The sequence below is a fragment of the Cottoperca gobio genome, chromosome 19, assembly GCF_900634415.1.
Source record: "Cottoperca gobio chromosome 19, fCotGob3.1, whole genome shotgun sequence".
Taxonomy (NCBI): domain Eukaryota; kingdom Metazoa; phylum Chordata; class Actinopteri; order Perciformes; family Bovichtidae; genus Cottoperca; species Cottoperca gobio.
Window position 1 is genome coordinate 7,356,357 of NC_041373.1, and position 27,005 is coordinate 7,383,361.

The 27,005-nt window shown below is 37.7% G+C and overlaps 3 protein-coding genes across 3 annotated transcripts; 2 read left to right on the forward strand and 1 right to left on the reverse strand.

Moving 5' to 3' along the window:
- Positions 1 to 754: 754 nt before the first annotated feature.
- plekhm1 (pleckstrin homology domain containing, family M (with RUN domain) member 1) lies at positions 755 to 14,206 on the reverse strand. Its single transcript, XM_029456794.1, is given in 13 exon segments — positions 755 to 1,262; positions 2,046 to 2,203; positions 2,284 to 2,347; positions 2,435 to 2,628; positions 2,873 to 3,018; positions 3,544 to 3,805; positions 3,807 to 4,522; positions 6,195 to 6,354; positions 7,927 to 8,389; positions 9,179 to 9,853; positions 10,228 to 10,469; positions 12,153 to 12,243; positions 13,983 to 14,206. Coding segments are annotated over 12 exon segments (3,240 nt in total). The 5' UTR covers positions 12,207 to 12,243; positions 13,983 to 14,206; the 3' UTR covers positions 755 to 1,156.
- A 2,192-nt stretch (positions 14,207 to 16,398) lies between these two features.
- Positions 16,399 to 17,427, forward strand: LOC115024716 (interferon a3-like). The gene is made up of 5 exons (XM_029456505.1): positions 16,399 to 16,530; positions 16,625 to 16,705; positions 16,861 to 17,007; positions 17,134 to 17,217; positions 17,332 to 17,427. The coding sequence occupies exons 1-5, from the start codon at positions 16,399 to 16,401 to the stop codon at positions 17,425 to 17,427; spliced, it is 540 nt and encodes a 179-aa protein (XP_029312365.1).
- A 7,724-nt stretch (positions 17,428 to 25,151) lies between these two features.
- On the forward strand, positions 25,152 to 26,342 carry LOC115024686 (interferon a3-like). Its single transcript, XM_029456471.1, has 5 exons — positions 25,152 to 25,283; positions 25,378 to 25,458; positions 25,614 to 25,760; positions 25,887 to 25,970; positions 26,099 to 26,342. Exons 1-5 carry the CDS (start codon positions 25,152 to 25,154, stop codon positions 26,192 to 26,194), a joined length of 540 nt encoding a protein of 179 aa, XP_029312331.1. The 3' UTR covers positions 26,195 to 26,342.
- Positions 26,343 to 27,005: the final 663 nt, after the last annotated feature.

The following is a 27,005-nucleotide window of genomic DNA, read 5'->3' on the forward strand; positions in this document are numbered from 1 at the left end:
AAATCAAACAGAAATCAGCCTGTGAGATGCTTTTTGGCCATGTGTTAAACACACCACAAGAGGGAAATAGTGTAAAGCTTAAATTAAAGGCACAATCAATTGATATTTTGCAAGCTCAATACCCAGCCGCACTGCTGCATTGTGATTAAATATGTGCATCAGAGACAAATGCAGAACGTTCTGTGGAGCATTTCTGGTAAACATGACAGTGAAGAAATACCAGGGCTGTACCGAATAGTTCAAAACGTTGACATTCAAATTCTAAATCAACATTTAAATGCTGCGCAATGCTCTTTGTATTTCTGCACAGTTGCAGATAAATGAGACTACATGCACTAATATTAATAGTAGGCCTATTATAGGCTGCTGTTTGTAGAATTAGATTCCAGCGGTGGCAGTGTGGTGGTGATGCGTGGGTCGACACACGGTCGGGTTCGGACGACAAAGCAGCGTTCCAATTAAGTTTTTAATAACTTACAGAAACATTTTGTGCAATAGTCCATCTACTCTTTCCCTCTCTCAGTCACGCACGCACCCACCTACCTACATGTATTTATGTTGACAAAACTAAAAGTTATATTCATTAATTTGCCTAAAGATTAACTCATTCAATCCAATGAATCCCTTTTTATATATATATATATATATATATATATATATATATATATATATATATATATATATATATATATATATATATATATATATATATATATATATATATATATATATATATATATATATATATATATGGGTAAAGCCCTGAACTCGCCACTTAAGGCAAAGTAAGAAGAACAGAATGTAAAAGATTTATTGATACGATTCTTGGCAGCAACCTTCACCGTCGTCCAGTCTTTCGTTTGATCCCGTGGCGGAGTCTGAATTCAGAGAGGTATTAAAGTCACCGGTCAGACATTTGGCTGCATTTTGTCAGCATCATGAGGTCTGATGTGACTCTAAATTAGTGCAACAGAGTCTTGCTACTTCACCACTGTCGCTCAAACACCGTCCTCTTCCGCTCAAAGTTCAGTGAGGGCAGGCAAACGCACTCATAATTGCACTTGAGGTTACTTCATGTAAAAGCTAGAATTTCAGTTTCTCAGCGTCAGTATCCTCTAGCTTCCTGAAAAACGTGACAGGGCTACACAGTACATGCTCAATACTGCATATTTCTCTCATATTTTTTCATCCGCTGACAGCGAGGACACGAGACCCCAGCAGCTTTGCAGGCCTGGTGAAACACAGCCTTACAATCTTTACACCTGGGTCAGAGACAAAAAAACAAAAAACATTTCAATCAAAAGGACTAATAAAGGTAATTTATAAACACATACAAGTTCCATACTACATCTATAACAACTAATAATGGATCATTCTCTGGCTGACATTTTCTGCATCCCAATATTTTTCTTCTAATATATTCAGGTAATGAAAAATGTACATAACTAAGAGAGGATGAATATGGAAGATTTAAAATCACCTCTTCACTTTGTTTTCCATGTTGTGATTGTTGTGTATTCTCCATGCCACATTAAAATCCAAACTAATGAGTTATTAAAGACAAAAAATAAAACACATTTGCATTGTATTTTACTTTGTGTCTTTGTTCGATTTGTTTTAATTTATCCATTTTAAATCTTTTGCTTAAACCCTATAAAAATAAAAAGATTTAAATACCGAACATTAACTGTAAAGGTCAAACTGTAGCTTGGACTCAGTGTACAAAAGACAACTAATATAACAACAGAAATGAAAATGTTTAAGCACACATATTAGTTTATAGTCTCTGAGGGTTATTTTTGTCATTTATTTACACTTGATGTAAGCGGGAGATGAATAAAATGAACCAGGAGAAACAGGAAGTGGTAAACATAGTTGAAGGCAAATGAGTGGAAGAAAGATGCAACTTTTCCACGAGGCAACAGTAACATCTTGGAGCCCAAAGCCTCAAAACAATCTGTCATAAACTGTTGACTTGGAACAAATACTACAAATCAAAAAAGAAAAGAAAGCAATTGTGGAGTGAACGATGCAGGATAACAAACCTGGTGGTGATGTCAAACTGGAAGGGGAAGATGATGTCATTAGCGTGGCATAACTGACAGATGAAGCCCCGCTGAGTGCACAGGTCGCAGTGGAACACGTGGTTGGAGGCGTACTGCAACAGTGTGAGCAGGTAGGTTGCATATTCACCCTCTGCTATCTAGAAAAAAACCCACTCATGTTAAGATTTTTCAAGGTGGCAGACGACAGGCACAGTAACATAATGAAGCAGCAGGATACCTGTCGAAGGTCCAGGACACTGTACAGATGGCTCGACTCCAGCAGGTACGTTCGCTGCTCCATTCTGAAAAATATATATATATGTATATATAATAAAATGGCGTAAGAAAATATGGTTAGATGTATAAAACGCAAATGCGTACACACACACCTGGCTTGGAGTTTCTTGCAGGCTCCGCTGCGGCAGGTGAGCAGGTAGTCGCCCAGGAGGCGCAGTTTCTGCCGCAGGTTGTGGGCCTGAGTCATGGACTCGGAATGCTTCATCAGCTCAGGGTTCAGCTGATCTAGATTCAGCAGAGGCTCCTGCTCCACCTGAGCCAGCAGATGCAGGGCCTTCTTAGACACCTGGAGAGACACACACACACACACACACACACACACACACACACACACACACACACACACACACACACACACACACACACACACACACACACACACACACACACACACACACACTATTGAAAAGCTAAAAGCCAACAAATATGGATTGAAGCAGAATCTTCTTTTAGACTTTGAAATTGTTGTGAACTTTTGTTATCTTTTTTCAATAAATGTTGACTTTTGGACTTTACAACGCTGCACCTACCTCTCTTTGTGCGAGGTCCCAGTTGTGCACCATGCGTGAAGGGATAATGCTAGTGTCGCCGTGGTGACAGGAGTCACAGTAGTACTGGCCTGAAAACTCACATAGCCTGGCTCTGCCCCGGGACGGGCCGATCTGCTGAGGACACCCTGCGCATGACACACAGCAAACAAAACCTCAGACTGATTGAAAACAAATTCACGCAGGCTCACACATCCAACACACACTCCTGAACAGACCTCTACAGAGACGACACACTCCACACACAACTGTTTCCACCAGGATACAGACATTTTTACATCAGAAAGTCAGAAAAGTAACTGAGTAACTGGACGATAGCAGGTGGACTGTATCAGAGTCGAGTATCAGAGTTTGCCTTGTTAATTTACGCTGCAATTGTGCAGAAAAGAGAAAAACAAGACATTTAAAAGACATCAGCTTTGACTTTCATCACTATTTTCTGACATGTTATTGACCAAAAGATTCAATTGATCTAGAAAATAATCAGCAGATGAATCGATAATGAAAATGATACTATATCAGCACACACTGCGTGATTTTATTTCACAATTGTTATTTAAACTGCACCAGTCGTCATATTTAAAAGCGACTCAACAATGATCATTTATTGAGTGTTCATGCTATTTGTTGCAAGATTAACAACTCAATATTACCTGCACACTTGAAGCTCTGAGTGTCCAGCCCCTTCTCTGAGGGCACAGTGCACAGATTAACAAGAAGTGCTCCATTTTCTTTGAGTCTGTGCTGCACCAGTCTGTGGAGATTTCCAGTCACCCCCCCGCTCACTACAGCTGGCTCCCCAGAGCTGTCGTCCTCCCCGCTCTCCAGGTACGAGTCCAGAGCTCCTCTGATCAAAACCCTCCAGGAGCGAGCCTCCTCTGGGTTCTCCGCTCTGAGTCTAAGCGTCTCCCTGACAGGTCAGGAGTTTGAAAAAGGCCGGCCCTCCCGTAGACACGTCAGGCACCACGTCCCGGATTTCCTCCACCGGGTGGGTTTGCCGCAGCAGCTTCCTACCCTCTTGAACCAGAAAGCCTTTCAAAGCCTCCAAGGAGAGGGAGAAGACCAGAGGCGCCCATGTCCGAGCCTCGGGATCTGTGGAGAAGTACAAAACAGCTTCTTTGATGGCGTCCGTTTCCAGATCAGCAGTCCGAGTCCAGTTGAATTCCTGTAGAGGAGGAGACACCTCTTGTCCTCCACACGTCCCTGTGTCAGAGGACGATGAACCGCACTCGGGGCTGGAGGGGGCGGAGGTCGGGGACAATGCATCCACACCGTTCTCACTGGTGGGTTGCAGCACCTCCCACTGGTCATCAACACGAGATGCTGGACGGCATTTGTTGACGGCCTCCACTATCCGGTCCACCCAGTCCTCGGCTTCGTCGCGATTGGCCGCCCGGAGGTGCAGTCGCTTCCCAGGAAAGGTCAACTCGAAGCGGCCCTCGGGCGAGGCGATGCGAGCATCCTCACATCGCAACAGGGAGCAGTTGTCGCAACATGTCCGCTCCTCCGCGTTGAGATACAGCCGGAACTCGAAGGGCGACAGCTCACAGTAGTAATCGCGCCACATTCCCATCGCACCTCGTCGCTCAAGATGACCGAGCTTCAGCAAGCCACGAAAAGGGTTGAACTGCCCTGACACACGGAAGTGGAAGAAGAGTCAGCAAAAGCTATTTTTACATGATCTTCAGACTGGCTGACAGCTAGAGACAGTCTGTTTAATATCATATTAAACTGAATATCTTTAGGTTTAGACTGACAAAACAAGACATCACCTTGGAAACTGGACTGGTCCTGTTTCACTATTTTCTGACATTTTATACTAAAGGATTAATCTAGAAAATATTTGGCAAATTAATCGATAATAAAGAATAATTGTAAATTGCAGACCTAAACTGAAGTACTAACATTTTGCAAATAATCAACTAATAATATAATTATCAGTTTTTACTACAGTATTGACGGACATAAGATATTACATAACTTAAGCTAATAAAATAATTTAATTCATCAACATAAACCAGCAGTAATCAGCACTACCCATTTTCATGCTCCTACATTCTCTAGTAAATGTTGGGCACACCCATGTTGCCTCAATAGATGATGAAATGAAAGGGTGACCCAATGTTGAACAGTGAATTATGAAACCTGCTGATGTGATGAAATGAGATCATACAGTAGCTGCTCCATAGTCCAAGCGTTCAGAAATACACGTTCGTTACATTCCAGTGCAGTCTGGCCTCATCCCAATGAATGAGTCAACAGCAACAGGTGTTTTTCTATTTGGCAGCAGGTGGAAAACACCTGTTGTAACGTCAGTTTGGGGTGTGGTCACGTCTGCAATGTTTTCATTCCACAGTTTCTGGTGCTGCAGGAATTGTCTGCCTTATGTCAACAGTATTATTTACCTTTCAACCTACAGTAACTCATTGGTCCATATTTACTGACCGGGAGATGTATTCACAGACATTCTGAGTAGACTCTCAGAGAGCTCCTAATTTAGCCTAAAAATGTCTAGCAAGGATTATTATCTTAAAATCAATCGATATCAAAATCAATGAAACTTCTCAGATCAACTCTGAACAAGGAAGAGACAGAAACGTTTACCTTAGTGAGGAGGTGTGGTTGACCCCGTTGCTAGGTATGACACATTCTTATAACAAAGGTGTGATTGGTCGATCAAAAAAAAAAAGAAAGAAATGCACTCTTAGTGATGATGGGCATAGAATGGCCGGTCATATTGATAGACCTAATCATACTGTATAATTCAGTCTCTATTAAGACATGAAGTAACTGTGAATATTAGCCTACAACATGTTTGAAAACACAGGCCTAACTGTGCAGTAGTCTATTCTGCTGATAGTTTTCATATTTACTTGCTTACTTTTATTTACCATGCTGGTCATTTTTGTAGTTAATCTACTTGATATTAACGGGGAAAAATTGATCTTAACTGTAAGGGGAAATTCTGATCAATTTCTTTCCTAAATTAATCAATTAGTCAAATGTCTTGTTTTGTTTGACAAAAAGTCCAAAAGTCAAAGATATTCAGTTTACAAAGATTTATACGGGACCCCTGAGAGGCAAGTGAGAAGAGGTTTTGATCCAAAACAAATTCTACTCCGTGTTCAACTCCATCATCAAAATAGTTGAGATTTTTATTGACTAATTGACTGATCATTTCAATCTGTGACAAAGATGGAGAAATCCCTGTGTTCTGTTCCACCATGAAATGCTGATTAAAGAACAAAAAAGAAATCATCTATACTCTGTACTGTATGTTTTCTTCATGTAATCATGGAGATACCTATTTGTCTGCGATGGACGACACTGGGAGGTGACGGAGAGTCCTTGAGCTCAGCCGCGGGAGCAGGAGCAGGAGGAGGAGGAGGAGCCTCATCGTGGTTTGGCACCTCTTCCAGGCGGGGCTTGTAGATGTCATCCTCAGAGATCCAGGAACGAGAATGCTGCAATAGAAATTACACAAAAAAATGTTGATCTTGAGGGGAAAGATTTATTTTCACAACACCTTAAAATCAAAGTGTTGATTAAAGACATTTTTATTTTCTTTGTGCATTAATCTCTGCATGCTTCACCTTGTGCTGCTGCACCCTTAATCTTACCGCTTTCAATTTAGACTTGAAAGTGATATGGAAATGTTTAGAGGGTCCAACTCTGTAAGATTGCTTTTGTGAGTGTTATGTAAAAGTAACCAAGGCACTCATTCAGACGCGAGTCCGACATGTTCTTTTATCTAGCACCATAATGCAAGGAAATCCTTAAAATCACCTGACACATTATTTAGGGCTGCAACGAAAATTAATCAGCAATGTTTTTGATAATCATTGAAATCATTTTTAATGCAAAAAGGGCCGAACATTCTGTTCCCAGCTTTTCAAACGAGAGGTTTTGCTGCTTTTCTTTGTTTTATAATCATTTTAAACCAAATATCTTTGCGTTTTGGAAACAAGGTCGACCAAAACCAGACATTTGAAGACGTCAATGAGATTTTCTTGATTAATTGGCAATTCAAATATTTATTAGTTGCAGCCCTACTTTCAATGCTTTCCAACAAACATGACAGTCAGATTTGTTTATCAGAAAAACACATCTGAGCTGTACTCAATAAATAGACCACAGTCAGTATGTGAAAGAGCAGTTCCTGTTATCGTGCGTCTTTGGGGTTAGTAGTGTAGGAACTACAAGAAACATAAATGAATCTTGTCTTTCTCTGTTAAGGGTTATGTTAAGAGGAGCACAAATTGGACTTATCTTTGAATTACCAATGTGTGGCAACCACAGGAAATCCTCTATTCAGGAATATATTGCAACATATCCTGGAGCTGTCCCTGAGTGGACATCATGTGTACAGTTAAGAATACAGAATTATACATTAAGAATTATACATTAAGTGTTTTATTGGTATCTTATGGCGCAGCAATCTGACTGTCTGTACTTTATTTTATCGACAACATCCTGTCACAGAGCGGTTTTATTTCATCTCAAGATCTTTCAAACACAGCAGGACTAACGTCACGACTCATGATCTCCTCGAGTGGGTAAAAAAGCAATTTTTCTATGAATTATTAAATACCATGTGTTGGTTTTCCACACTGACGAAGAGTGAGGTGTCCCATTTGCCATTTTCTTTGTGGGAGAAGCCAAATAGCAATTCAGGAGCATGGGCAATTCTGCATTTCCTCTATCTGTAATAGTTCTGTTATAACTTTTGTATTTTCATATTGGCTATGTTTGCTTTGCACAATTTGCATTTCATTGTATATGCATCTTCTATTTGTATTTAATTCTTTTCTACAGTAATGATGCACTGCTTTTACTTTTTAAAATCACCCTCTGCTGGACTCTAAGTTACTGGCTTATGTTAGCATTAAGCACATTTTCCATTCGTATTTGTTCATATATGTATCTTCACGTTGTATGTTGTATTATCCACAGTAATCATTATTCTTGCACTGTTTTTATCTATCCATCTAGAGCAGTCAGGAGAGTGTCCGTGCAGCTTTTACTAATACACTTACTGATAGAGAGTCTGAGGACATTTTGCTGCTCAGGATGCTGATGGAGCGACGTGAGCCTTGATGCACTGAAGGCTCGGAGGTTTCTGCTTCTTTCTCTTCCTCGACAGGCTCAGGATTCTTCTGAAAACCTATCGTGCGTACTTCTACTCCAGACTCCACAGGCTCACTGACTGTAGAGAGCGTGTCCGTGTCCAAGTGTAACTCAGGAGAGGTATTGATGCACACTTCAGAGGGAGAGCAGTTAACATGGTTATGGTCAGATGTTGGTTGCGGCTCTGAATCAGAGTTTGGCAGTTGGTCCACGAGGTCTTGGGATACTGTAGGGGGACCCTGGGTCTCGCTGTCGGAGCCGCTGAAAACGGCCGTCTCCGAGTGCTGATCTGGATCCGTGCTGGAGACAAAGGAGTCTTCACGCATGGAGTCCTGACTGCAGTGTCCGCTCTCCCTGAACTCTGTCAGAGAACTGCACAGACAAGGACAAGTCGTGATATTTTCTTACTGCAAGCTCATAACAAATGTTCGTACAGCTTTTCAAGAGCAAAATTCAAGCACTTTCCTAAACCAACATTTTCCAGACTCTCGAAGCCTTTATCATCACATATAAAGTGTTACTATATATGCAATTGCAAAAACTTATTTGCAGAATTCCTTTACACCCACAGCAATATCAATGTACTGTATATATTTATTTTACCAGCTGTTCATATTAAGCTTGAATGTATGCTTTGATCATGATTATTTAATGCTTAGCTGTGAGACAACAAGAGGACAGAACTGTTTCGTTTCAAATATTGAAAGATTTTTGTGTTTACAGTGATTGTGTTGATGAAACACCAGATTATGTTGAAAAACAAGCATTTATCAACCATACTCCTAACCATAACGACATAACGGTTAAAAATGGGCATTTTCCAAACTTTCAATACTGTGTAAGAAATGTGTTTATCGTTTTAACTTTAAATGTTAAAGCTTACTTTATTCAAAATGTTCTTATTGACAGCTGGGCACGTTTTAACCAACACGAGTAAATAGTGCATTTGTTGGAGACTATTTTCAGCAGTGGATTAATACACATTTGGTGCTCTAGTGAATATGTATGTATTCACGTACACACACACTTGTTTTTAGGATTAATTCATTGCTGCTTTTGGTATTTTTTTATGGGATTTGCTGACAATAAGAACAAATATAAAATATCAACAGACTTATCCTTTAACTCTTATCTTATGCTCATATTCAAAGACACACTTACACCTTCTGTGGCCTCTTGGTGCTGTGGTTGACATTTATGGGCATGTCCAGGTCACATGAAGACCACTGCTCTCCTGTTGGGCTGCGGGGGTCCTGCCCCTGCAGGAGGCTGTCAGAGCTCAAGCTGGATGAGAGCTGAGAGGAGCCTGTGGTGTCCAGACTCAAATTAGATGAGTTGAGTGCAGTCCTCTCCCCTTGCAATACACCTGTGCCTTTCTCCAGCAGCATCACTGGGCACCCTCTCTGCGTATCCTGCGCGTCTGATGAGCCTGATGACTGAGACACTGTATCCCAAGATTCTTTATACGTGGGCTTGGAGGCGGGATGGTCTTCGCCATTGAGGGACAGGTCGGCTGTGTCGGCCTGGGAGAAGGGGCAGAGTCCAGCGAGAGCCAGAGGCGTGGTGGTCCATTCGTTGAGGACAGCCGACTTGTAGGAAAGGCTGAATGTAAGCGACGAAAGACCTTGCAGGTAGCTGAGCAGAACTTCCCGCTCCTCGGTGTTCAGGAGCAAGGCACTGGGCTGGTAGTGGGTCCGCAGCTTGGACCCTTCACGAAACAGTGAAGCAAGGTAGCACTCCAGCAGGCCGTGGTTGAGGGCCAGCCGCAGCCACGCTCGGCAGCGACCCACGTCCGTGCCCACGAAGCTGATCTTCTCCAGCTCTGTGACCACATCACTGGGGATTTCACAGATATGTTATTACACTGTATACTAAGATTTGACTAAATGATTTAATAATGTCTAGGGCTACATCTAACGATTACTTTCATTATCGATTATTCTGCTGATAAATTTCTTTATTAATTGGTCTGTAAAATGTCAGTAAATTGTGAAAAATATCCATTATAATTTCCTTATACCATGTCTCTAGATTTGGCGACTCTTCAGACCGTCTTAGCAACTTTATTTCTAGAAAGGATCTTGCAACACATTAAGCTACTTGAATGGAAGGATTGTCCGATCATCGAAATAGTTGCAGATATATGTTCCGTTTATCTGACTAATCATTTGAGTTCTTATGATGTCTTTTTAGAATAACTGTGTGTTTACCGGTGGGTGACGGTCTTGAGGAGGCTCCAGAAGAAAGGCTGAGGGAGCGGACCTCGGTCTCCCTTCCTATTTCGGCCCCCAGCCTCCGAGCGGACATACTTGCTCTTGATACCGTGGATGAAGATGGCCTCCAGGGCACAGCAGAGGAGGTTAGCATCGCTGTCTTCACTGGTGACCACTGTGTCTGACGTTACATATCGTTTCTGCAGGGCCTTGAGCGACTGTGCCAGCTTCTCTTTGATCTACATGTGACAATGCGTGGGAGAGGGAACTATTATCAGCTTCCTCATTTCTTTTGGAGAGAGGTGTGGTTCAGATGAGAGACAGGTTAGCAAATAACTTCTTTGTTCACCAACACACATACGAGGCACAGTAAAGAAAACAGCCAGCACATTATCTGCATTCCAAATTACAGTGTGATGGGGAATTGAGGTCAGAGGCCATGTTGTTACGAAAACACAGCCTGTAGATTACCTACGGTCACATGACGCCTACTGTCAGCTGACATGGAAAGACAGAGAACTTTAACTTATTAAAAGCGAGCTTACATTACACAATAGGTTGCATTTTTCAGCAACACTAAACACTTCAAAAAGCAATGGTCTTGGTATTCTCGACGCTGAGCACTGAAGTACTCTTGTTTTACTGTGCTTTACTTGGCAACACAGCTAAAAATAATAAACTAAAATCTGGGAGACCAATTCCTTGCCTGCTTTCATATTTTCCTCCTGACTCACATATATTAATGCAACAAGTCAGCAGTAGCTTGAACAACGTCTGCTAAGCCCTGCTGTAAAACACAATATTAAAACAGTATATTCTGCAAGGGTTCCCACGCAAACATCCAATTCAAGGACTTTCAAGGCCCAATCCCCTCAATTTCAAGGACCCAACACGGCATAGTTTAAGACACTGATCAAGGTTAATTACTGTTACAACACTGATTGTTTCTATAATGAGAACTAGCAGCTTTTCCCAAAAGCTCACAGACAACAATTAAAAACAATGAACGTGAAAGAGACAGCGGAAAGTATCCTAGTTACGGACGTTTAGTAAAAGAATATATCAAAAGAACTTCAATTTCCATTCTTGCACAAAATATATAAATTCAAGCACTTTCAATGACCCATGTCTATTTTCAAAAACCTTCAAGGCCTTTATTTTTCCTCAAATTCACAAACTTTAAAAGCACCCATGGGAAACATTTAACTTTTATTCAAGCACTCCATTCTCCAATGCTTTAAGATGATCAGCTAATGTTTTGCCATTGATTCTGCGTCTGGTCTTGTCTCTTTAAAATCATTAGATCGTCTGTTAAACCTATTCTAATGACAATGTTACAAACAAAGAATTGATTTTAAAATACTACTTATTGTTTTTAAATCTACATCGTTGTCAAGCTCACTGAATACACATCAGACAGATCCATTAGCTCATCGAATAAAGTTCTCCTCACTATACCCAGAATACATTCTAAATCAGCTTATGGTCCATTATCGTCCTACTCTCTGGAATCATCGACCACGTGGACTACGGTCTGCTACAACAGCGTCTTCTTTTAAAAGCAGACTAAAAACATAGATCATTTTGTGTGGTTAACATGTAAAACTTTTATTTTAGAAATCAGTATTATTAGTATAATTATTATTGGCATTTAACAATAGAAATAATAATAATAATAATAATAATAATAATAATAATAATAATAATACCTTTGTGTCTTTTTTTGTATTGCAACAAATTTATGTTTTATATGTAATACCTGTAATAATATCTTAATAGTTCCTATATGAATTTGTCTCACACACAACACACACACACACACACACACACACACACACACACACACACACACACTAAATGAGAAAACGAGCAGTTACAAGGCAACAAGATCTTTGCACATGGGGGAAAGCTTGTAGTTTTACCTGTTTGACATCTTTAGCCTCAGGTGGCGTATCTGGCATCTGTGTGGCTAGCATGACCCTTCCTTGGGAAGGTTTACTCCCACATGGCACACTGAAACACAAAAATCAAAAGACACTTGAATGTTTTTAACAACGATATTGACCCCTGCTTCCCAGTTGTTAACTTTTTATATTAAAAGTGGTGCAAGCTTGTGTGCCCTGGCAGAAAGCAGTAAAGCATGTGATAGTAAGGAAGCTGTTTTATTTCTCCCCTTCCTTCCTCACTTCATGTTACCAGTACATTTGCCACTGAGCTATCATTACATTTTCCATCACGAGACTGTGTTGTGATACATATCTGCGATTTCATGGTTTCAGTAAGTAACCACGGTGTCACTGAGTCATGTGAGGCGCTGATTAAAAGAGGGTGTCTGCAGGGAAGTAGCAACAAAATGCTTCACAACTAACTTCCCCAATCAAAAAAGCACTTTGATAGCAAATCAGGATCCAAACAGCATGCCACTCAGATTCCCGACATGATCAACATGCAGCTAAGATTAGCTTTAAATAGATTGAGATATTACCGATATTCTAGTATAGAAAGTAACACAAATAAATAATAGGAGGTACATAAACTACAGAGAATAGAATAAAAATAGAAACTATACAAGAACATTTGGAGACAAGCGATTGTAAAGTGAGTGGGGCTGATAAAGTGACAGTGGTGTGATTAATATGAGCAGGCCAATATATGATATGCTTAAGTAGGGGACTCCATGTTTGTCTGTATTAACATAATAGAATATAGTGCAAGAATCAATTAATCATATTACAATATAGTTAGTATAATATGGTACATTATGATATAGTATGGGATATGAGACGTGGTATAAGGTGTAGTAACATAGTGTTGTAACATAGTACAGCAATATAACATAGTATAACATATAGCGCTACAACTAAATATTATCAATTATTCTGCCCATTATTTTCTAGATTCATCGGTTAATCGTTTGGTCTATACAATGTCAGAAGATATTGAAAAATCCATCCCAGTTTCTCAAAGTCCAAACTGACGTCTTTAAATGTCTTGTGTTGTCAGTCCAAAAACGTTATTCAGTTTAATATATTAAAAAAACAAACATAAAAAGCAGGAAATCTTCATATCTGAAACACTGAAAACAGCATTTCTGCCTTCTTTGCATGAAATTTACTTAAACGATTAATCATTATCAAAATATTGGTGATTATTTTTCTGGCGGTTGACTAATCTTTGCAGCTCTAAATAATATAATATGTAGTATAGTACGGCAATATAGAATATGGTATACAATAATGCAAGATTTACAAAAATATAATATGTAGTATATACAGCAACATAACATACAATTGAATATATTTAAAATACAACATGGTATTTTTAAATATATAACAAGAATATATCAAATCAGAAACCTACAGTGCCAAGCTACTGACATAGATAGGATTAATTTACAACAATAGATAGGCAAGTGGGGTGAAGAATTAGCCTGACAGAAGTGTAGCAGTCAATTGGTTTAGCATGTTGTGACATTTTAAATCTTAAAAATAGCATGCATCTCAACAATCGCCTTGCAGTAAGTGGCTGCAAGTTGCCTAATTTAATGTTAGCTTCTGTTATGGGCGTGTGTTGGCATTGAAGCTCGACAGGGAAGCTCGAGACATCGTAATATTAGACAGATAAAACAAAAAACAAGCCGTGTAAAGCACCATTCATGTGGCAGTTACGTTAAACCAATCACACATGACAATAACAGTTAACGTTAGGCTGTATAATGTGGTATTAGCAACGATTAAGGTTAGCTTCCTTACCGAAACAAGGTTGGCTAACTTGCCATTAAGGTCCAAAGACAACCGCGATGTCCTCCAGAAATGACTATATATTTGGTAAATGTACGTTCAAGGCAAATCAATCCGTACAGTCGCTCTCCATCGCTTCCAAAACATCCAAAGAAACACACAAAAATGAGAGTTAACTAAGACTGGTTTTCTCGAGAGGTGAGACGCTCTCTTGTCATTACCACTATCCAGTTGAAGGCAGATGCATCATGGGAATTTAACCAGTGATGCCTTCAGACTCTCTCTGAATTATAGTAAAAATGAAATGAGCGTTACAGGAATGTACACACACGACATTTTACGAACAATAAACATACCTTATCTTGTTTAAAAACGCTACAAAAATACTGCAGCCTTTATCCTGATCAGTGCAATCAAAAGATAAAAGAAAAATAGCACAGGAACAAAACTTGAACAAACAAGCATCCACTGCCGACACATGTTCAAACATAATATAAAATAAATAAGTACAATGTAAGTTTGCAGTAGAATAATACGGTTATTTATTGCACTAGTATGAATGTTATAATTGCACTAGTATGAATGTAATTATTGCACTAGAATACATATGGTGGTAGTTTTAGTTTACTAGTAACACCTAAAGGCAGCACAGCTTTTGAGGCGTGCTGATGTTGTGGCTCTTTTACTAACCTGTGAGGACTTTATGTTCCCTGTCTGTCCTCTCAGAGAGTTCCTGAGTGTTACAACACAGCTCCCAAAAGTATAAATTACACACTACACAGCTTGTAAACTGTATAGTAACTCCACCACATTACATCCACGCTTATAAATTATTTTATTGTTGTGTCAAGAAATGATAAGCTACCTAAAGTAGTGAAATAAAGTAAATGTTAAAATATACTTTAACAGTTACATAAAGGTTTAATTAGCTCCTGGAAATGGGTTGTTTTTGGTAGAGAATAATCCCTTTCTAGTACAACTGCAGTCTGGAAATAAAGTGATTTACAGCTAATATTTGGTAAACCAATACTACCTTGGTTCAACAGGGGGTACCATTAGTACAAATACGGATATCTCTGATTTCAAGGTTCAAGTATATGTATTTGTCATTGTGCACCAAAATTAAGTTATAGGCCCATTTTGTTACAAAAAGTCAGAAAACTATTCACTTTTTTATTCCTTTAGTTTTATTGTTTTCAGTGAATGTGAATCCTTAAATGTATTGCATGTGTGCTTATGTACTGTATGTCAACACTCATAAAACATGAGGGAACAGCCTTTCCTGTCTGTAAAAAAAACAATACAAGATAGCATTGCTGTAATTTTGACTTGAATTCTTTAATTGCTTTTATTTTTTATTTCCTCTATTCATCTATACTTATTTATGTCTTGTTGCTGCAACACCTGGATTTCCCATCAATAGAGGCTTATCTTTTCTCATTTAACATACAGTAGGCTATTTATAATGTCCAGAAACTCCTCTGAATGCCCATGAAGTTGTTATTCCAAGTTAAGTGAATAAAAAGGAGCATAATACAATTTTGGTCAGCAATCATGTTAAAAGCAGACAAAGCATACACTAGAATATTCACAATATAGACAAATGCTAACCTAATTATTGTGCCTGGATGAGTTTAATACAAATATAGATAAGCATCTATTGTACAAGAACAATAAATGTATACTGCATAATACCATAAAAGAATATGATATTATGCCAAGGAAACAGCTAAATTGCCCCTCTGGAGATCAATAAAGGCTTATCAGTCTTTCTTCTATTTAAAGCGTCCTTGAGAAACGTCATGACGTATTTCACATTGCATCCTGATGACGTCACAAGGCACGTAGCGCAGGCGGCTTAAAATTACACCTCGGGGAAGCACTTTCCTTCTTTTGATGACATGTATGTAGACACACTGCAGTCATATCTACAGTTTTAATCATGAATGATAAATATTATTAAACCAAAAATAATGAGAGTGGCAATTACAACAAATAATAATCGGTTTAAACGAAATAAATACATACCATTTTTTTGCCTCAACTCTCCAAAGTACAAAACAAGTTGACTAAAAATATTTAAACAAATAAATGTCAAAATGTTTCCACTTATTTTCCATTAATCCATTTAAAAACATCATTTAGCAAACACACTTTTCAAGAAAGACTAATTGTGTGTCTACATACCTTTACAAATTACAAACAAATATTAACGTTACGCTATATTTCATTAGGAGACTAATTAGAATCCGAAATATGTTTACCCGCACTTGTTTCCCGCAGGTGTTTCCCGCAGGTGTATGTCAGGAAAATGAAATAGGTGCGTCCTGCTGTATAAATGAGGCGATGCAACTCTGCTCCATCACATCAACTGGTTCACGAGAGAAATCACTATTTACTCCATACAAAGGAAATTTACCTTTTCAAAATGCTCAACGGGGTCTTCTTTGTGTGCCTGTCTCTCAGTCTGTACAGTGCAGGCTCCTCTCTGAGCTGCAGATGGATAAATCATAAATTCAGAGAGCTCAGTGAAAAATCTTTGGATCTAATAGATACGATGGTAAGTGCACTTCTTTTGGAAGTTGTTTAAAGTCATTGAATGAGTTTACTTTACTGTGTGTTTACTTAATGATGTGTGTTTGTGTGTGATGCAGGCTAATAACTCCACTAACTCCACTGAGGATGCTGAAGTGGACTTCCCTAACCATCCGTACAACAAGGCGTCCAAAGCATCAGTAAGTCAGCCTCAACTTTTGGAATAAAAATCAAAAGACAAACACATTGCTTGATTTTCTCTATTTATTTTCTTCAGTGAAACGTGTAGGTTTGTTTTATCTGTTATAAATAAATCTCTTCCTATTGTAATCTGTGATTGATCTTCTTATTCCAGGCTGAGGATAAACTCCATTTCACAGTTCAGGTTCTGGAGGAGATTGTTTCCCTGTTTGAGGAGGATCACAGCAATGCATCATGGGAGAACAAAGAGGAGAACTTTCTCCATGTTGTAACCCAGCAGGTTGAAGGTCTTCACTCCTGTGTAAGTCTCAGTGTGTATCAACATACCTGTTGAATGAAAGAATCAATTCATAGTACATGTGCAAAGTTAACATGGTGCCTGTGTAATGAAGCTGTTTCATCATGTTTGACTTTTGTATTCATTTAGTTTGGGAGCCAGGGCCACAAGAAGAAGAACAAGAAGCTGCACATGTATTTCAAGAGACTCTCAAGCCACGTCCTGAAAAAAATGGTAAGTCTGTCTATCTATCTATCTATCTATCTATCTATCTATCTATCTATCTACTTGTATATATATATATTTATTTCTTATGATTTAATAATGATGATATTCTTCTGTCTGCAGGGCCACAGTGCTGAATCCTGGGAGCTGATCAGGAAGGAGATGAAAACCCATCTGATCAGAGCCGACCTTCTGGCTTTATCTCTACTCACCAACTAACATCTGTCCGTCACATTACCAATGTGTTTATTCATTTTACTTTTTTATTTATTATATTATTTATTAACATATTTATTTATTAACATATTTATTTATTCAATTATTGAGTCATTTGTGTATTTATTGATCATTCGAGCAGCATGTGAGCAGACCAGCTGGCTTCATATCTGCTCACCAACTAAAATCTGTCTGTTATCTGTCAGATTAATCTATTTATTTATTGCTTATGTATGTACTGAATTGTTTACGCATGTATTTATTGATTTGTTGATACTCCACACACCAAGTATCTTTATAAATGAATATGTTGTTGATCAACATATATTTACTATTTATTCATGTTTTGTTTGTTTTTTACCTGCTAAAGCCAATAAAAGAGTCTTTACTTCACATTACCAATGTGTTTATTTATTTATTTGCTTAATTTTTATTTATTTATCTATTTATTAACACATTTATTAATTCAATTATTGAGTATTTATTAATCATGTATTCGTCCATTTTGATCAACCTGCACATTTTTTCTACTTTCCTTTGAGCAACTTTGAATAATTGTTAAATATTGTTTATATTAGTCAATAACAATAACTTCTTTGTGCAAATATAGACATAGTTTTAGTTTTTATTCCTGTAATATTATTAAAAAGGATCCACATTTTTCTCTTTTTAATGAGTACAATCAAACAACATGCATTACATGTGGAGACTATTTCAGATTTCTAAGCTATTACCTCTCACAGTATTTACACTAAGGTACAAGATAGAAGAACTGACATTAAATCGTCAGGTCAGAGAACTAAAACGTTATAGTAATATGAGTGAGTGTGAGATGTTGTGTATTGATAACACAATAAATGAATCAATTAATTCAAATTTTATTCCTACAGCCCAATATCACAAATTACAAATTGGCCTCAGGGTCTTTACAATCCGTACAACTAACAAGGAAGAAATGTGAGAAACCATACAGAGCTATATCTTTAGAGAATGCGTTTCAGAGGGCTTTAAGCCAAATACAATAACTTCAGTTATGTCTGTGTTTAACATCAAAAAATTGCAGGTCACCAAGATCTTTTTGTCCTTAAGGCATGCTTGAAATTTAGCTAACTGATTTCTGGGTTCATCTGGCTTGATCAATAGATATAACTGTGCACAATCTACATAACAATGAAAGTTTATGGAGTGCTTTCTAATAATATAGCCTTAAGGAAGCATATATAAGGTAAATAGAATAGGTCCAAGTACAGTACTTTGCGGGACTCCATGACCTGCTTTGGCTTTCATGGAGGAGTCATTGTTACCATGTACAAACTGAGATCGCTCAGTTAAACAGGACTCAAACCAGCTTAGCACGGTTCCTTTAAAGCCAATGAAACGCTCCAGTCTCTGTATTAGAATGTGATGGTCGATGGTGTGGAATGCAGCACTAAGATCTAACAAGACAAGTAAAGAGGCAAGTCCATTGTCTGATGCAATTAGTTCATTTGTAACTTTCACCAGTGCTGTCTCTGTACTGTGATGAAATCTAAAGCCAGACTGAAAATCCTCTAAAAAACTATTGTTATGTAAATAATCATACAACTGTTTTGCGACTGCCTTCTCAAGGATCTTGGATAGAAAGGAAAGGTTAGATATTGGTCAATGGTTGGCTAAAACCTGTGGATAAAGACTGGTCTTTTTAAGAAGAGGATTAATTACAGCTTCTTTAAAAGACTGTGGTGCACTGCCTGATATTAAAGACAGGTTGCTCAGGTCTAATAGAGAAGTGTTAACTACGGGTGAAACATTTCTTTAAAGGTGCAATGTGTAATACCGACCCACCTCTTCCAAAGAAATAGGGGGCAGCATTTCAACTCTACTGGGTGTATATAGTGCAGTCTAAATTTACAGTGGTCAGAACATACCTGTCAACCCTCCCGTTTTTCTCGAGATTATCCCGTATTTATTCTTCTATCCCGTTTTCCTCCCGTTTAAATATGTTCCCGTAATCATCCCGTATTTTTAACCTTTCAAAAAAAAAAGGGCTAATTAAGAAAAGTGTACAGTGGAAAAGTGGCCTCCGATAGAGAAGGTGGCAGTATTATGTTTAACATTAGCTGAAAAACGTGATCCGCCAGTAAACACAGAAGAAGAAGACAGGAACAATAACACAGAAGAAGAAGACGAGAACATATGGACGAGAGTCACAGTGAACGGGAGATAGATGGAGACGCAGTTGTACCTGCCAAACAAGTTAAAACTTTATGTAAGTAACTAGACAAATGGGAGGAGACCTTCCCTTATTTAATAAAAAGCAGAGTCGGGCAAACTCGTGCTTTTTGTAAAGTGTGCCATTCAGATGTTAGCTTTGCACACGGCGGAATAAGCGATGTTTGCCAGCATGAAAAATCGTCCAAGCACAAGCACGAGCACGTCAAGAATCACAAACATACTGTCAATGACTTCATGTGTGACAAGAACTGTGTCGGAGGCAGACCAAGTGACCAAAGCTGAGGGAAAGATGTCGATGCTTTGTGCCAAAAATAATGTCGCGTTCAGCTTCTGTGATGATTTCAGTCGCAGTGTTTCCACATGTTTCCCGACTATGCCATCGCAAGGAAGTCCTCGTCGGGGGAAACAAAAGCCACACAACTCAACAATTATCAAATAAATTGATGATATTAACTAATAAATAAAATACATAAATTGTATAGACATATCTGTACAAGCAGTGGTGGCAGCTAGCAGGTCTTTTGATTGGATATGCACTATTGAGAGGCAGAGCTATGCAGAGGTAGCAAATTTTGAACGAGCTAATTTGTGTAGATTTCTACAAGCTGTTTTTTTTCAACCCACAATGGCTGAAGGAGGAGAAGAGATCGATTTGGTCGCAGATATAATTACAACGCCATTTTCAAGACGAACTTTTCAAGATAAGCTAGACATCACGAGAAGAGAACGGCCAACCCCGACGCTAGCGAGCCTATCACAGCTGGGAAAAGGGTTTGTCCGCCACTTTCAAATCACTAACTACGAGCGGTACCCCCGGCTCACAGCCTCAGAGAGGCACTGCACATTGTACTGCTGGGAATGCCTGCTATTTACAACTAAATGTTTCATAAATATTAATATAACTCTGTTGTTAGGGTGATGCAACGCCCGGTTATACTGCGTTTCTGTCTAAATGTATAGTTTCTAGAGCCATGGCGTCATAATGATGGTATTAAGAGGTGGAATAATTCAGGTAGGACTGTGTAGGACATCACTGAAGGCCTAGGTGTGAAATGCATGGTCCGCCACTGTGTACAAGTAATACATACTTTACATAAACATGTATTTCTTGACTGTATCGGCCTATACCCGTCCATTATGTGTTTACATTTACATTCTATGGGTGGGGGCTGGGGGGCTGAGAGCTGTTAAAATATGGGCGGACTCCGCCAAAAAAAATTCCCTTATTGTGAAATTCCAATGTTGACAAGTATGTGTCAGATATTAGCAAAAAGGTAAGAATATGTACAATTCCACCAAAGTGCTAAAACTCTGAGAGTCGGTGAAAATAACACTGTCATTTTATAATCTTCACGTATTTTGTTTATTGGACTAAATCCAAAGTGGCAGAAAACAACCACAACTTCGTCCCTTCCTCTCCGCGGCCAGGTCCCTCGACAGTCCCGTAAGATGAAGCCCCAGTCAGCTAATGCAACAACAGTATTGATAACTTCTAACTGAAGCTACATTCGTTCCTCGGGCTGCCGACCGCTCTATGCTCATCCAAACAGCCTTGAAACGGCTGTGAGGACAGACAAGGATGCAAGTTGTTTCTCGCTTCTGCCACTTTGAATGTAATCCAATCAACAAACTATAAAACAAATAGGAACCATGGCTGTATAATTGACTATCCAGTTGGGCCATCTCTACTTTTTCTTCCTCTGTACTGAGAGCAGACTGGCGCGACGGTGACTCACTATCGCCTCTAGAGGAACAATTAGTATTACAAGACAGGATGGGCCGGGGCTAGTCAGTTAGCATGCTAACTTCAGTAGATATCTCTGCAACACTATACATAGACTTATTTGACATAACGTCAACACTGTTACCTCTTCATGTTCTGTTAATAATGTTAGTACATTTTTTTTAACTTTAATTCTGCCATATCTTACACATTGCACATTTAATCAGCCTAGATGACTTAAAAGAAGAAATCGTTGAAATCAGTCAGTGAATAAAGATACATGTGAGAAAGAAAATAGCAGTGTACCACAGTGTACAAATACTCAGTCACAAGTAAAATACCTGCATTCAGAATTTAGTAAATATACAAAATAATTAGCATCTACATGTGCTTAGTAAATATACTAGTATTTAGTACCAAAAGTAAAGTTCATTGTGCCGAATGGTTCATATTTTATATTATGAATCAACAATATCTGAATCTGAAGTAACTTAAGTAATCAAATATATGTAGATGAGCAAAAAGTACAATATCTCGGAATTTTGGTGGAGTAGAAGTATAAAGTAGCAAGATATGGATATACTAAAGTAAAGAACAAGTTCTTTAAAAATAAGTAGGTCTACTTAAATTAATTTTTAAGCAAAGACGGATGTTGTCAGCATCATCGTCTTCAAAGTCCTCGTCATCCTCACAATGGATTTGAACCCAAAATCTTTGTTGACACCGTCAGAGAAGTCGTCAGCATCATTGGAGTTTTCCTCTTCCTCCTACTCGCTCTCGATTGGTGGATGTCTTTCTCCATCTCCATCGTCAGAGAAGAGTGGGCGAATGAACACCTGCAACACCAATCACATACTATACATATTACAAATATATTTAATATGTAGTTGAAGAGTTGGACTTTCTGATCTATTCTTTAGAATTGCTAAACAGAGAAAACACAACAGTGACAATAATAATAAAATAAAATCTAAAAAAAACAAAATAATTTATATAATAATTAATCAAACATAAAACATTTTTATCATAAGATGCAATAAAGTGAATGACGCTTCATAATTATTGGACGTACATGTGATTAGCAGGACGGAGATACTTTTAATCTAATATTTGTCATATATATTTTTATTACCTTCATACCTGCCTTTTTAATATTCCAGTCACTTGAATGTTGCAGCAGCTTAAAGTGAAGCTGATGTTAAACTTTGTATACTACTGGGTAACTTCTTTATTTCTTCCCGGGATCAGTAAAATCCTAATCAACAATAACACATCATAAATTGTTTGTTGATTATATTTTGTATCAATGAATAATAACTGAATCTGAAATAATCATCAAATCCTCTGGTAACAGCAACAGCTCAGTAGCAGAACTTTGTGTGTTTTCTGTGTCTGTGTGTTAGCAGTTGGACGTATTTCAACTGTAGTGAAAGAACAAAGAGGCAAACTATCAATATATACAAATTATAAAGTTGTACTGAAAAATCTTCATCCCTTTTGTTTGAGTGACGAAACACAAAACAATTAACTAGATTATATTTGTTAAATACTAAAACATAAGAAATTAAAAGACATATTTAATTATGCTCAAAGCAAATGTATGTAAAAAAAACTAAAGAGCATGTTGATCAACATGAACAAATACATGATCAATAAATACACAAATAAATAAATAAAGAGACTGCATGTAAGAAAATGTAACACATATGTAATGTGACAGACATATTGTAGTTGGTGAGTAGAGATGAAGCTCCATAGATAGAATGACTTGAGACTATTTAAACAGTCTGCACGCTCTCCAATACAATAACAATAAAAACAACAACAACAACAATAATTCTTAAATTGCATCTGTATTTCTGTGTTTATTCCTAAGATTCATTAACCAATACAACTGCAGACGTGATTGCACTGTGTCCACTCCTGCACGAGGTGCCATAAACAGGAAGTTCCCTTCAGGAGAAAATGAAAGCGGCTCCGTGACTGCGGCCTGCGCTGTGACGCTCGTTCATATGAACTGCTCAGTGACATTTCACGTTGTTTTAACAAAAGCATGGCGACTTTAAACGTGGGAACCAGAGAAGGGGATTCTCCTTCACAGTTTAATTCATTTAAAGATCAGAGCACTTTATTATTATTATTATTATTATTATTATTATTATTATTATTATTATTATTATTATTATTATTATTATATAAATCAGATTACTACAGTAGTTTACAAACAAACATAAATTAAAATGTATCAAACTGATAATAACTAATAACTAATTCACTGAGTGTTTCTACACTGTTGCTATGTTTGCCTTGTACTAAGTAAAGGATCTGAGTAATTCCTCAATCACTGCTGCTATGAATCTGAAGATTTTAGGACATAAATTAAGTTTTCAAACTGCACACATTAAAATGATGTTGTTTCTAGCAGGTAGGAAGACTCCTCCCATATTTTATTTGTAGAATATGAGCTTTCATCAACACAAGATTTAGAGTCCCACAGGTCAGATTGAACAGATTACAGACATGTTTGCTGCACTTGCAGCACTGAATGTGAAAGCAAGGTGATGAAACTGATAGCACTGCAGCAGCTCATTCATAATGTCTGATGTAATGTGTAAATGTTTGTTTATTCAGTTTTAATGATCTGACTGGACAGATGAAAGTCTATTCTATCTTGTACCTTCAGTGAGTACCATGAGAGGTTTTACAGAAACACATGTTCCTGCACGTTAGTTGATTGTATTAATTAGTTTGTGACAGGAATTAAAACAATAAACACAGTTCCATGTGATGGAATACATATTAATTTAACTGACTATAAAATCATTTTTCTTTTAATTAAATGTTGTTCTCAGCAAAATAAAAAAACAAATGATCTGCCATCAATATAGGCAGATGCCCTTTAACTTAATATTTAAATACATTACAAATAAATGAACGCATACGTTATAAATAAATAAACTAAGACATTATATATACATAATTAAATACGTTATAAATATATAGATTGCATGTGAACAATTAAATGAACACATTCTCATTTTCATATTGCAGTCTGAGAACGTCACATGTCACGTAACGCAGGCCGCTTCCACTTTCACTTTGGGGAAACACTTTCTTTCTATTTATGGCATGTTAGATATGTGAACACGCTGCAGTCATATCTACAGTTGTAATCATGCAAGATAAATGTTACGAAACCACAAAATACTAATGGTGGCAATCACAACAAATCGAGAATAATTGTTTTTTTTAACACAAGATGTCCATCGCAGGGAAATCCTGCAGACTGAATTAAAACTGAATGAATAAACAAAAAGTAATTTCTTCCCAAAAATAAATAAAAGGTTTGTGTGTACAGCCCTTTAAAAGTCGCAAAAATATTCCCATGTTACTCATTGTTCCCTGTATGATAATATAAAGTGAACTGTGGTTATGTTTAAAGTATTCTTTAATATGAAATGTTTAGTGCCATTACTGTATTAAGTTGTAGCCTTTTAAAACTCGGCGCAGTATTTTAGCTTGATCTGCAACATTATCTTATTGTGTCACACATATTTCATTAGGAGACTGATTAGAATCCGAAATGTGTGTGACATTATACATGTTTGTATGTTGAGGTTTACCTTGAGCGCGTGAAAGCCGCACTTGTTTCCCGCAGGTGGATGTCAGGAAAATGAAATAGGTGCGTCCTGCTGTATAAATGAGGCGCTGCAGCTCTGCTCCATCACATCAGCTGGTTCACGAGAGAAATCACTATTTACTCCATACAAAGGAAATGTACCTTTTCAAAATGCTCAACGGGGTCTTCTTTGTGTGCCTGTCTCTCAGTCTGTACAGTGCAGGCTCCTCTCTGAGCTGCAGATGGATGAATCATAAATACAGAGAGCTCAGTGAAAAGTCTTTGGATCTAATAGATACGATGGTAAGTGCACTTCTTTTGGAAGTTGTTTAAAGTCATTGAATGAGTTTACTTTACTGTGTGTTTACTTCATGATGTGTGTTTGTGTGTGATGCAGGCTAATAACTCCACTAACACCACTGAGGATGCTGAAGTGGACTTCCCTAACCATCTATACAACCAGGCGTCCAAAGCATCAGTAAGTCAGCCTCAACTTTTGGAATAAAAATCAAAAGACAAACACATTGCTTGATTTTCTCTATTTATTTTCTTCAGTGAAACGTGTAGGTTTGTTTTATCTGTTATAAATAAATCTCTTCCTATTGTAATCTGTGATTGATCTTCTTTTTCCAGGCTGAGGATAAACTCCATTTCACAGTTCAGGTTCTGGAGGAGATTGTTTCCCTGTTTGAGGAGGATCACAGCAATGCATCATGGGAGAACAAAGAGGAGAACTTTCTCCATGTTGTAACCCAGCAGGTTGAAGGCCTTCACTCCTGTGTAAGTCTCAGTGTGTATCAACATACCTGTTGAATGAAAGAATCAATTCATAGTACATGTGGAAAGTTAACATGGTGCCTGTGTAATGAAGCTGTTTCATCATATTTGACTTTTGTATTCATTTAGTTTGGGAGCCAGGGCCACAAGAAGAAGAACAAGAAGCTGCACATGTATTTCAAGAGACTCTCAAGCCACGTCCTGGAAAAAATGGTAAGTCTGTCTGTCTGTCTGTCTGTCTATCTATCTATCTATCTATCTGTCTGTCTATCTATCTATCTATCTATCTATCTATCTATATTTCTTACTATTTAATAATGATGAAATTCTTCTGTCTGCAGGGCCACAGTGCTGAATCCTGGGAGCTGATCAGGAAGGAGATGAAAACCCATCTGATCAGAGCCGACCTTCTGGCTTTATCTCTACTCACCAACTAACATCTGTCCGTCACATTACCAATGTGTTTATTCATTTTACTTTTTTATTTATTATATTATTTATTAACATATTTATTTATTAAATTATTGAGTCATTTGTGTATTTATTGATCATTCGAGGAGCATGTGAGCAGACCAGCTGGCTTCATATCTGCTCACCAACTACAATCTGTCTGTTATCTGTCAGATTAATCTATTTATTTATTGCTTATTTATGTACTGAATTGTTTACACATGTATTTATTGATTAGTTGGTACTCCACACACCAAGTATCTTTATAAATGAATATGTTGTTGATCAACATATATTTACTATTTATTTATGTTTTGTTTGTTTTTTACCTGCAAAAGCCAATAAAAAAGACTTTACTTTACTTTACTAATGTGTTCATTTATTTGCTTACTTGCTATTTATTTATCTATTTATTAACATATTTATTTATTAAATGATTGAGTTATTTGTGTATTTATTGATCATTCGAGCAGCATGTGAGCAGACCAGCTGGCTTCATATCTGCTCACCAACTACAATCTGTCTGCTATCTGTCAGATTAATCTATTTATTTATTGCTTATTTATGTACTGAGTTGTTTACACATGTATTTATTGATTGGTTGATACTGCACACAACAAGTACCAATGTGTTCATTTATTTGCTTACTTGCTATTTATTTATTTATTTATTTATTTGAGTGTTTATTGATCATGTATTCGTCCATTTTGATCAACATGCACATTTGTTCTATACTTGGCTTTGAGCAACATTGACTAATATTTTTAATATTTGTTATATCAGTCAATAAAAATAAAT